Genomic DNA, 13,012 nt, shown 5'->3' with positions numbered 1-13,012 from the left:
GATCAGAGTACAATATTGAACTAAAATAAATTAGAAAGAACCGTTGGGTATTGACTTTTTTCTCTCATTTAAGACCTGGGCCAGAGACCATTAATGTCAATGGAAGTCTTTCCATTGGTTTCCAAGGACTTTGGATGGCGCCCTCCATTAGATGATAGCTGTTTGAAAGGCAGGAGTTTAGTTAGCCTGAAAGTTGCTCATTGGCTATATGATCAAACAATGAAACTCACCTTAAAAAGTTCTTGCTGATTGTCTTCATCATTTAATTCATATAATAAGCATATAACTGTGCATAAAAAACTGTCAACTACCAGAATATCACATATTCTCACGATAAACAAACATTAGTGCACACAGTTCTCCAAATTTCATTCATTAGCTAAATTTGTGTAGATTTGAGAATGATTCAAACTGTGCACTTAATAAAACTTCTCTCACAACTACAGCTAAGCAAAATGTTAACTGGCAATTGACAGGAAGTAGCTTATTAAAAAAAAACCTGACAAAACTGTCAAGATGGGCATGAAACAAAACCCCAGATCCAGATAGTCCCAGAACATTGAGAAGTGTGGAATATGGGTCAAATTTTGGTGTTTCAGGCCCATCTCTGCCAAATTGAAAAGGATTAAAAATATTTATTTAAAAAAGGAAGAGCAGTAAATCTGCTATACTAGAATTGCACTCATAAGGTCTTTATGCTGCTAGTGATACACTGTTATACTGTAAGAAGTAGAATTCAATTACTTTACACAAAAGCAGTGCAGCCTTTTTGTTTGTAATTTTCTTCATGTCTCTTTTCCCCCTCTTCAAGACTTCATTGTGGATTCAGTATTAAGAGTAACTAAATAGCTAGAAAGTCTTTATCTTAAAGAAAGGGCTTGGTTTACATGGAAGGTGGTGTGACAGGAGTCCATGTGGATGCCAGCCTATTATGTGCAGAGGTATCATACTGACTGTCAGAAATGTCTGTTGGTGTGCCAGCGTCATACAGCAGAGATCCCGAGGAGGAGGCAGTGACAGAGTGAGGAAGAGGTGGGTAGTGTGCTGGAGAGCCTCGCAAAAACTGGGAGCTCAGTCCATTGGACATCCCACCTGACTGAGACACGGGTGTGATGGTGCTGTTATTCACAGACCACAAGTTGGGATACTGACTGTAAGAGAGAAGAAGGGTAGATAATATGGATTATTAATTAACCCTGTTTTCCCTGTCAGCTATACAGTTTTACACCTCACAAAGCACATTCCAGGGGTGTTTTTACTCAACTACTTTATGCATTGTGAAGAACTTTGGGAAGGTTCTTGCTACTTCAGTACACTAGAGAAGTCTCAGGCACTTAAACTGCGGATCACAGTGATTTGCTGCTGCCAGCATGCTATGAGGATAAGAATCTACCCAAATCTTCCCAGCTCCCACCTCATCCCTCTACTTTCCCCACCCACACACCTATAAAAAAGGTTCTTTACTGGGGGCCAGAAATAAAAAAGTTGATCTGTGAGAAAAATTTAAAGAGGATAAATTTAGCTTTTCCATTTATTATTTAGCAATTACACAGCACTTTTCACCCATAGATCCCAAAGCACTTTACATTACCCCCTTTATCCACATTTTACAGATAGGGCGTCAGGGCCCAGAGGGGTGAAGTGACTTGCCCAAGGTCACACAGCAATTCAGTGGCAGAACCAAGAAGACAACCCAGTCTCTTGACTCTGAATCCAGTACCTCGGACTTTGTTGCCTTCCAAATGTGAAGACATTTTTGGGAGGGAGAAGAAGTGCTTAGGAGTACTTATTATTTCAATAAATTTATGTTTAGTAAAAAAAAGGATCTAGTACTTTGTATTAGTAATATATATATGGTATATTTTAATAGATAAATGCTAACTTGCATATTTCATAAATAACTGTGCCTTTTCTACAAGGCATGTATATTAGCAGAATATTTAGACTACAGATTTGAACTGCAAGTTGTTTAAAAAAAAAATAATAATAATAGAGGGCCAACCCCTGATCCTATTAAAGTCAACAGCAAAATCCCATCTGACTCCCCAATAACTTCTAGTTTGGGTTCCTAGGAATTGGGTAGAAATCCAACATCATAACTTCTTTCAACAGGTGAGCAAACGTTTTATCAAGATAATCAGAAGTCTAAAAAAAGAGACATGATACATGTCCATGACAGGAGGATGGTTTTCATTGAGTTCTCTTAAAAGCAATAAACAAGGGCTATTATTTAAAGGGATAATGTTTGCTTTATCTCTCACACTTGTCAAAGTGTTATTTTACTTACTGTTGTTACAAATAACACTTAAGATTCCTAGAACTGAAAGATGGGAGAAAATAATTGTTCCTTATTTCTCCAATAAGTTTGCACTGTGCATTTGGCAGCACTGTGTGTAAAGTCAGTTTAATTGTTTCTCCTATATGGCCACTTATTGTCACATATTTATAGGGGCTTTTCATATATCAACAGGGAACAGAAAAAAAAAGCATTAAAAAAGGAAAATGCAACAATAAAGCCATAAATAGGCAGAGAGACTTAGACCTGCTCCACACCTAAAACTTACGTCAATTTAACTATGTTGCTCCAGATATAGTTAAGCAGACCAATGCTCCAATATAGACACCACTAGGTCAACGGAAGAATTCTTCTGTCAACCTAGCTACCACCTCTCAAGGGGATGGATTTACTATAGCAATGGAAAAACCCCTTCCATCGCTGTAGCGAGAGACTACACTACAGCAGCATAGCTACAGGACTGCAGATGTGCCACTATAGCCTTTGTAGTACAGACATACCTTGAGAGACACGTGTAGTACCTGAAACTACTTTTAACTCTTTACTTTAAAACTGACTAGATTTCAAGCTGACAATGACCTGTTCACTCCTTTCTTCAATTTAAAAAACCCAACATACTCTAATTTCTGAAGATCTGGGGGGCTGCATTGCAAAGGGACTGAATCCTACCTGGAGCTGGTAGATGTACCAGTGCTGTGACTCATGGGCAGCATACTAGTGTGTGTGGGAACTCCTAGACTGGACCAGTTGTCATGGGATTGGAGCATGGAAAGACAGGCCGAGGAATTATCAGCATAGGCTGCTGTGAAAAACAAGCAAGCACTTAACAAACAGATTAGCAGTTAAAGTGAGGCACAATTCTCATTTTCAATGCAGAGTACGGCTTTTTTATTACTGCTTTGCATATTATACACACACACACATATCTACCAATTGTGTCAAACTATCAATTTTATTGGGGCTGTGGACTGGATGATGTGCCAGTTTGCTATATGAGGTGCCCAAGTTCAGTTGCCAAAGCATATTTCACTTCCTACCTCCAGTAGTTCCTTATGCCTAAATGCTCAGCCTCTGATGAGGGGAGTGCATTATGTAGCGCTGCGATAACCATGGGGCTAAATTAGCAATGGCCTCAATGCCATTCCACCCTCCACAGCCAGAGAAGGTTGCTGTGGCATATGAACATAAGGGGAGGAGAAAAATCCTTTATGAGGGATGGGGGAAGAAGCAGGGCACACAGAAGTTAATTATTTCTCATGGAATTTTATTTGAATTTGCAAAACCTATGCAAAGATTCAAGATGCAACAAAAATCAACTACATGCAAATTTTCATCTTTAACACACTTTACAGAGTTACGTATTGTAAGAACAGTCAGGCTATGGGCTGTGTCTGGAACAATTTGATGATGACTATGCCACCTAGCCTACATAATATTTTATAAAATGTAAAATATTAAGCTGTTTTTAAAAAAAACAAAAAAAACAAACAAACACCCCTTTCAGTAGCCTTTATTGGCCAGGAACGAAAAACCATAGCAAGTCCTGGATGGGCAGTTAGTTAAACATCCCCTCCTTTCTTCTCATGGAAGTGCAATTGGGATAGACATATTGTCATTATGCACCCAATTCTGTCACCCTGACTTATTTTAAGGAGTACCTGACTACATGTGTAGTCTTGTTGATTTCAAAGGGACTACACACTGATTAAGATGTTCCTCAATGCGAGTAATGGTGGCCGAACTAGGCCCTCAGTTATTTACTTAGGTTAATGCCACTTGACTCCACGACCATAACTAGAAGTCTATTCAATTCACTGCCATTTCTTTAAGATGGTTCTTCCTCAAATTCTTCAGATACATATATTTCATCTTCACTTAAACCAAGTCCCCAAACTTCTCCTCTTGCACTCCCCCTTACGAGTAATAAAATGTGTCCGCATCCTTTTGGGCTGGGAGCCGAGAAAGGGGTCCGGCAGCCAAGAGCAGAGGCTGAGGGCAGGGCCGGAGCGGGCTGGGTGGTGCTCCCTCCCCACCCACTTGTGAGGGCTGGCCCAGACCCTGCCGTGCACCCTGAGATGTTCCTTCGTGTCCCCTTAAGGGGGCACACCCCACAGTTTGGGGACCACTGACTTAACTGACAAATATTGCCAGAATAAACCAAGCTTTCCTAGGCTAAAAATCATTGAAGTATTCCTTCATTTCAAGATTCTTGTTCTACAGTAAGACACAGGCATAGTGTTAGCACAGAATTGTCTAATAACCTAACGTTAGATAGAGCTTTACAAAATCTTACTTTTCCATTGTTAAGAGGCTAGAGAAACGTATTTACTTTTTGTTATTGCCTTTCAATTGTCACAAGCCCTCAGCACAAACTGAGCTAGATACTGATCTCAGTTCCAATGACATTACTCCAGATTTACACTGATGTAATTTATCAAAATTTGGACCACTGGGTTAATTTCCCTCTTTAAATAGCTGCAGAATAATAAAAACTTACTTGGAGAGTTGTTTCTATGGGCATATGGATTGGTGTAAGGGGCAGAACGATGATTCCTCAGCGATGAGAATCTTTCACAGCTGTGAGCAGAGGACAGTGATAGAGGCGCTCCAAATTGAGCATGAGGATTGGAGGGGGGGCACAGACTCCCAGTTCCAGGAATAAGCCAGCCACCTACTATGAGAAAAAGAGGACATTTCGTAGCACTGACACACAATGCCACAGAGCAGGCTATGAATGTTATGAGCCTTTTTAACACTATTACTCTGAAGTTAAATATTAGAGCTGGTCAGAAATTTCCCAACACAATGTTTTTCCATCAGAAAATGCCAATTGTCAAAAGTGAAATGTGGATACATGTCGCTTCGCATAAAAATTCATTTTGAAAGAAAAATTGAGAAAAAGGGCAATTTTAATAAGGGCAAAAAAGAAGGTTCACTCCCAGCACTACTGAATAACATTATTCAGGTTGGCTTCTCCTTGCCCATTACAATAGATGCTGTCTTTACCTGTGTTACTAATTACACCTTAGATTATTAAAACTGAAATATTTTTAAAACTTTGCATTTTTTATCTTGTGTGTACATTTTGCATATCATTCACTTTGGATGGTGAAACCACACTGGTTAATTTAATCTTTTGTTTATAGCATCTCTTTTTGGTTCTCCTCCATTAGCACAACATTGCTGTGCTTGAGGTTTCCAATACTGATGTGGGATGATGTTCAAATGCAAAAGAAAATGTTTTCATATAATTTTAAAAAAAATTCTATTCCCATTATAATTTGTAAATTCCCTTTTATTCAAGTTGTGGACCTAGTTTTTTTTTTTTTATCATGTCCCTTTAAAACAAAATTCAGTTTAAAATTCTAAAACAGTGACATTTTAGCCATCTGAAAACAAAAGAATTTTAAAACTAGTGTCCCCAATTTCCTTAGTGTACTTTAAAAATAAATTAAATAAACTGGTGAGTTTATTCTCACTAATTTTTGTTACCTTTTGAAATAAAACACTCCTTCCATTAATCTCCCCACAGATATTGCATTATTTATATCCAAGACCCATTGTCTTGTAGAAAACTAATGATTATAACATTTCACTACAGAATTTTTGAAGACAGTATTAATGTTTAATAAAATATATTGTACACAATAAGAAACATGAAAAACTACAAAACAATAATCATAAGGATCAGACACCAATCATAGAACTAAAAGGGACCTTGAGAGGTCTTTTAGTCCAGTGCTCTGCACTCAAGGCAGGACTAAGTATTAACTAGAATGTCATACTTAATCTAGAGTGAGAGTTAACATATGCCTGCAAACAAACACTGGTGTCTGAATTTTACTCAGCTACAACATACTACTAAATTGTAATAGAAAGGAAGTACAAAAGAAGCTGAGATGAAAGATAAGGTATTTTTAAAGTTATATACTTAATAGAGTGAAATTAAACATACACTGTGAATACCCAGACTGTTGATTGTCTCCAACTTCATCCATCATATCTTTGTGATCACTTCTGTCAAAGAAGCCACATTTCATTAGTTAAAGAAAATGATTTGAAAGAAATGTGTTTTCACAAATATGTAAGTTTTTTGCAAACTTTGTAACTGGGTTTAGTCAAGAATTCTCACCTTTCTTTGGCATCAAGGAAAGCCTTTGCAAATGGATTGTATTTAATTTTTAAAGCTGTGATCTAAAAACAACAACAAAAATCTTATTTTGCAAGTGTTACTACTCATTATCATACAGTATTTAGGACCTGATCCCGCTTCTCTAAAGTTAGTGAGATTTTACCATTGATTTCAGGGGCAGTAGGATTAAGGCCATAGTATGGATTTATGTAAAGTAACTAAACAGCATCCAAACATCTCAAATGTTAACAGTAGACTTGAAATTATTCTCTCTACAAAATTTAAAGACATCCACTGTCACTGCCTGACAAAGTTACCTGGTTTTATTATCCTATTAAGGAAACACATATAAAAGGGGATACACTAATGACAGTTATAAAGAGTTTTGGGTTTCTGGGTAGACCAGAATGAACAACAACAAATCTCAACTAGGATAATAAGCTTAGTAACTTACAGTTTAATTGAAGTTAAAAGTGCCCATTTTATTTGAAAACAAGAGTCAGTTTTGAAAATGCCATTTCCAATTAGTTCATGTATTATTTCATTATACTTTAAAACAGTGAGTTTATTCTTACTGATTTTCTAACATTAGTAGTAGCGTTGATGAATTCCAAAGAATCTTTATAATTCTACTTTTAACAAATAAAAAGTTACAATATATAGGAAACAGGGAATTAGCGTTACTAATTGGGCTTTATTATAATGTATTTATTGGGCTTTATTATTTAATTTCAAACAAACTCACTTCATATACAATTTAAAATGAAACAGAGAATTGAAAAAATGTTACATGATAAATATTTTGCTCCAGTATCTTTCACTTTGCTAATTCAGAGGATAGAAGTGCATGTAGGTTTCTTTCCCATTTTGTGCATACCTCCTCATTCTGATAAGCTGTCACAGCTATAAACTGGGTCTCTGGGAAGGAATGGCTGGTTATCATACGCTGAGGGCCACCAACTCTCACTATATGAATCCTAGGCTCATACTTGTGCAAGGAGTTCAACATGATCTGTAAATATATAATAGCACACATAAGCATTGTCACAGTGGAATGCAAATTTCTACAGTTACAGAACACTTTCTGATTTTAAAAAGCTAATGCTGGATATTTCGTGAGGGGAGGTCCCAAAAGTCAACAGACACTAGTAAATTCTAAAAGTGAAGCCTGACAAAAGAAGATAAACGTTAGGCAACTAAATTATCTGCCTAAATATTATCCGCCATTATATTTGGCAGGGCAGCCTACTGATAGATATGCACACTTTGGACTATCAAATAATTCAACCCTGAAATGACTATTTAAGAAAAATCTCCCTCTTCTTGGAAAGTTTCATCAGGACAAAAAACATCAGTTGGTTTGTCTAAAACTATAGAGGATATTGATTACAACCCAGTGTCAACAAAACTGAAGAACAACTTCATAGATAATGTAGAGATCAAATGAAATCTAGTTCACCTTTCTTGGTGAAATCTACTAGGCAGACTCCTTGTCCTGGTTTACAGGTACATAGGTTTGCGTTTTTATTTTTGCTCTTAAAAAGCAACCGGTTTTTTTAGACCACTCCAGTACACTATTGACATAAAATAAAGAAGCTCTTCTATTTGGAAGACCTGGCTGTATTTCCGACAGGTGAGAAAAGCCCCCGTCTTTTACATGGGCAGCCTTTGAAATGTGTCACAAGTTTACAGACAACGCTGGATAGGTGTTATCGGAGGAAAGTAGCCACGCAATTGAGGCTGAGCTGCTTGTTACAGCGAGAGGCTCTGGAAAAGTTTTCTTCCAGCCCTGAATTTTAGCTACACCCTGATTGACTTTGCTGACTGGATAAACTTGGGGGGGGTCTCCTCCCGCCCCTCCCCACTAAGTTCTGACACCCCGCAGACGGAGGCTGGGGAAAGGTCTCTGCTGCCCGCAGCGCTGAGAACTAGCAGCTTGCGGGCGCTATTTCTCGGCGCCCCTCCCTTGGGGCTCCTGGGCGGCTCCAGCCCCCGCAGCCCCGCCACTCACCTGCCCCCCTCCATTGAGCTTGTTGGTGAGTTTGACTTTGCTGAAGGAAACCGGCGCCTTCATCCAGTGCGCTCCGAAGTTGGGCGAGTCCGGGTGGATGTAGACGCAGCTCGGGGCCTGCGGCTCGGGTTTGCCCCCGGGGACCCACTCCCCGTTCACGTACTTCCAGCGGTGATTGTCGGCGGCCACGAAGTCCAGCAGGAAGGAGTACATGGCGTTGGGGTCCAGGCCGGACACGCTCACCTTCAGCACGGGGAACATCCGCCTGGGGGAGAGAGCAGGGCCAGGGAGAGGCGCATTGTCCGGGGGAACTGCTCCCCACTGCCGGGGGAGCCGGGCCAGGGCTCCTGCTCGCCCCACCGCGGGCCTCAGAGCAAGGCCGATCCCGGCTCCGCTATTTCACAGGACTCCCGGAAGCCGCGTTAGCGCCTCACCTGCCTCTCCCAGGCCTGGCCCTTGACCTTTCTCTGGGGGTCCCGGTGCAAAGGATCAGCTGGCCCTAAACCACCCCCCAGCGGAGCTTCAGTCCCTTTGTGCGGCTCCGGGCAAAAACTAATCGGACCCCACCTTCGGCTCCCGCTCCGGGCTGCAGCAGCCTCTCCCGCTCCGGTGCCGCGCTGTGCAGAGGGGAGGGGGCTCCCAGCAGCATTGGGGGGACGGCACCCGGCCAACATCAGGGGGCCCCCAGCAGCGGAAGAGGATCTGGGGTCTCCAGCCACATTACAGGGAGATCCTCCCCTGCAGGACTGGATTGGAGGGAAGGAGGGAAATCTACAGTAAAAAGGGGGAGAAATAAATACCACCGGGGAGGCGGGGCAGAGTCTCCCGCAGCATTAGATTAGGGCGTCTCGAGCAGCGAGCGTGGAGGCAGCAGACTCGGACCAACATAATGTTGCAGGGGGGATCCTTTAACTGGGGGGAGAGAACCCCAGCGGGACTAGGGGAGAGGGGCCAGAGGGGGTCTTCAGCCCCAATGGCTGTGTAGTCATTTGGGGCTGCGTCTGTCTCCTGCAGCAGTGGGAGCTGGGCAGGCCCCCCCACCCCCGGGGTTGCCAGCAGCGTCCCCGACCCTACCTGCCGTTCTTGGTCACGATCATCTCGTTGGTGAGCTCCTTGAAGCGCAACCACAGCTCATTCTCCTCCAGAGTGACTCGTAGCTCCCGCTCCGTGGGGTCTCCCTTCTCGCTGCCAGCCTGCAGCTCGTTTTCCACCGCGCTCAGGAGATGGTCCACCCGGTACTGCAAGCTCTTGCCGGAGCTCTCCGTGCCGGGAGAACTCATCCTCTCTCCTCCCCCTCCCCCCAAACCACTTACTGCCCAGGAGCCACCTCCAGCCTCAGGTCTGGTTCCAACTCCTGGTAGAACTTATCAGAGGCGATTCCACGCCAAACAGCCACGCGGGAGAGGAGGACCCCGAGGCTCCTGGGAGGGGGTCCTGGCTGCTTACAGTGGGAAGGATCCAGGCTGGTTGCAATGTGGTGGCAGAAGGGTTAATCCACTTGACCTCTCTGGTCTGCGCGACTGGAACTGGCCAAGGGGACAGTAATTATACCCCCCCAATAAATATCCCCTGGTGACATCACAATGCCTGTGGGGGGGCTCCCCTGATTGGAGGAGAACCCCTTTGATGTTTCCGGCCGACCCAGCTGATTGGCTCCCTGCGGCCATATCAGAACGGTGCCCGGGGAAGCCTGTGATGTTAATTGCGGCCAGTGGGATTAAACACGGCTATTTTATGTAAATCTGCCCCCAAATGTTTGCACCTCTATCAAAGCCGCCGGGGTTGGGGCTTCAGCAGCCTAGGAGGAAATGGCCCATCTCAGCAACAGCCCCATAACCTGTGTGCAGCAGCCTCCTGCCTTCTCAGCAGCAGTCATTATAGGTACATTGACATGCCGCTCGCAACATAGGGCAGCAAACCCTAGAGGTTTTATTTTAGACACCATTCTAGACCAGCCAATCCTAGAAAGTAGACACCGCTAGCGCGAGTTATCATTTAGGCAGTATTAAAAGTCCTCCCCCCGCTGTTGAAGGTACAGTATTTGCAATGTATTTCTATGAGACATTTAAAGTATCACCTCTTAAAACAGAAACCTCACATTCACATTGTCACAGATTGTGGCATTCCTGTCTATGTGACCATTAAAATTAGCATGAGGCCAATTTTAAATCGACAAGAAATGTTTAAAAAGAATCAAAAAGCAACTGACCAGAAAGCACTTATCTGAAATAAACCCTCAACTTCAGTTTGATGATCTCATTGAACTGTTGCCTTCACACAACCTAAAGAATTTACTGACCACCTCAGATTATCTTTTAGAAGGACTGTAGCTCTGTCTCTTACCACTAATCTCTATAGTACATGTGCATATTAAAACGACTGATGTTTACAACCATCTAAGTACACTAACATTTAAAATGGAAATATTTATAAACATTATATAGATAAATTGACGCTTAAATCCGCCCCCCCTTTTATAACAAGGAGAAAATTCTATGTTTGGATTAGGAAAAAGGGGCTTTGTGTGTTTTAAATGAAAAACTTTCCAATCCTCGGAGTTTCAGTCAGTCTCACGGGCCAAGACGTAAATACGGAGTGAGAGAATGAATATTTTGAAACATACTAATGCTTTCGATGGTTTGAATTCTCAGGAGGTGCTGCGATCTGTGGTGTGAGGAAACAGTTTATTACCTTTCTGTGAGAATCTCTGGATAGAGGGAGAGGGGGAGAGAGGTGACAATGAGCAGGAAATAGTTCAATGGGGTCTCTTTAAACAATAACAATCGCTTTAAACAGGAGCAAAAGAAGAGGAGGGGAGGCAGTGCAATGTAAAAATAAGGATTTCTCAAAAAAAAAAAGATATCATGCAAACATACTTACATTCAAAATACTGGATATTAGTTTTATTTGAACTGATTTAATTAGGTTTTTTTTTAAAGTTTGCTTTTTAAGAAAAGTTTCTCTGTCGATGGCAATCTCTTTGGAAGAGCAACAAGTTGAAACCAATGGAGAGCTATATTCAAAAATGGTTAATCTTGGGGATAGATAGATAGATAGATAGATAGATAGATAGATAGATAGATAGGTTTTATGTACATGCACGCACATTTTATATAAACACACTTTTCACATCTATATAGGCATCTTGATTTGAGGAATAAAACCTCCATTAGTCACATTTCAAATACATCATACAATCTGCACCCATTTTTTACATCTTAAATTTAGAAATCAAAGTTGTATTTTTAAAAAGCTACATGAGGTGATCAAGTTAATGTTATTTTGCTCGATCGTGTTTCTTTTTAATTTGTTTTAAAATCGCGCATGCAAACATTCTCTGTTACTTTACGGAAATAGAGTGAAGACATTCCCTACTTTGGGTTAGTCTTTGCACATGATTTTTAAAAACCTTTGTAACCGACGTGCTTTGCTTACTGAGCGCATCTAGTCCACTTCTGATGGGGAACGATCTTTCTCTACGAGCAGGTTTTCAAAAATCGGGCAAGAAGAGACGCCCAGACAGTCACCGCTCTGAATATTTTATTTTCACTAGATCCTTTCCACCAGCCGAGCATCACACACTCATTTTACTTACGGTGTTCCATACAAAAATAATACTGTACTTTTAAAAGGCATGAGCATTCAAGCTCAAAAATTCTATGCGAGGCTGTCAATCTGTGACAATCTCAGTTACTTTTTTAAACGATGAGATTTCTAACATCTTATTATCACACTGCAAAATCCTGCATCTCAAGATACTCTTAAAATTAATCCAAAATGAGGGAGTCTCCTTCACAGCCCGTAATGCTTAGCAGCTCAGTTTAGATCTTTAAAAATACCTCTCTCTGCTTTCGACACATTCTGATTTTTTAAAGTGTTCTGAAGTTATTTTTATTTTAGTGGATCCAGGGTAAGACAAATTTCGTTCTAAATTCTTCGGCAGATCTAATATGCCTACAAAATGCCTACATATGAACCATCTGTAGAGCTGACACACCGTCAAGAGTCTAGCGGAATCGAAGGCGACGCGTCTATTTTAGTGGATTTGGGTATGAAAGGGAAACGGGATTCGATCTGATTATATATTAAGATGGTTTGAAATTTAATAAAAACATTGTTATTGACGATTCGGAATTAAAATATTTCTAAGCAGGCTAATTCCTTAATTTTAAAGAAGAACAATACATGTAAGGAAAGCTCATATACCACTGGCAACACAAATGCTTTGAACATTATTATTAAACGTTGCATGCAGTATCACCAGATGTTATCATTTTCTCTAATTTACCATTCAAAAGGAAGATGGAGTTTATTTCACTTTGCATATTTCACTTTTATAATATTTGTTTTAGTGACTTCGCCATTTAGCCCCAAAGAACTAAGGAATATCCCAAGATTTAGGTGACAGTTTTTAAACAGTCTTCCCGGATTTAAGTTAAAAATGATCAAAAGAATACCTGCATTTTTTTTAAACAACATAAAAATGAGTGCAAACGGTGGGAGAGCTGTGTATGTTTTGGGAGGGATAGGGAAAATACTAAGATTTTTCCTGGACAGCTATTTGTGCCCTCTT

The 13,012-nt window shown here is 41.0% G+C and overlaps 1 protein-coding gene across 3 annotated transcripts; it reads right to left on the bottom strand.

Annotated features, from left to right (window-relative positions):
- Positions 1-883: 883 nt before the first annotated feature.
- TBXT (T-box transcription factor T) lies at positions 884-9,719 on the bottom strand. Of its 3 annotated transcripts, none has more exons than XM_034766970.1 (8): positions 9,514-9,719; positions 8,440-8,704; positions 7,306-7,440; positions 6,429-6,490; positions 6,252-6,313; positions 4,794-4,970; positions 2,966-3,095; positions 884-1,151 (listed from the first exon to the last, which is right to left on the bottom strand). In XM_034766970.1, exons 1-8 carry the CDS (start codon positions 9,717-9,719, stop codon positions 884-886), a joined length of 1,305 nt encoding a protein of 434 aa, XP_034622861.1. The 3 variants fall into 3 exon arrangements, with proteins under 3 accessions (XP_034622861.1, XP_034622863.1, XP_034622864.1); XM_034766972.1 differs by having other exon boundaries at positions 4,794-4,967; XM_034766973.1 differs by lacking the exon at positions 4,794-4,970.
- Positions 9,720-13,012: the final 3,293 nt, after the last annotated feature.

The sequence above is a fragment of the Trachemys scripta genome, chromosome 3, assembly GCF_013100865.1.
Source record: "Trachemys scripta elegans isolate TJP31775 chromosome 3, CAS_Tse_1.0, whole genome shotgun sequence".
Classification (NCBI taxonomy): Eukaryota; Metazoa; Chordata; order Testudines; family Emydidae; genus Trachemys; species Trachemys scripta.
Note: the sequence above shows the minus strand (reverse complement) of the source record. Positions and strands in the feature narration are given on the sequence as shown.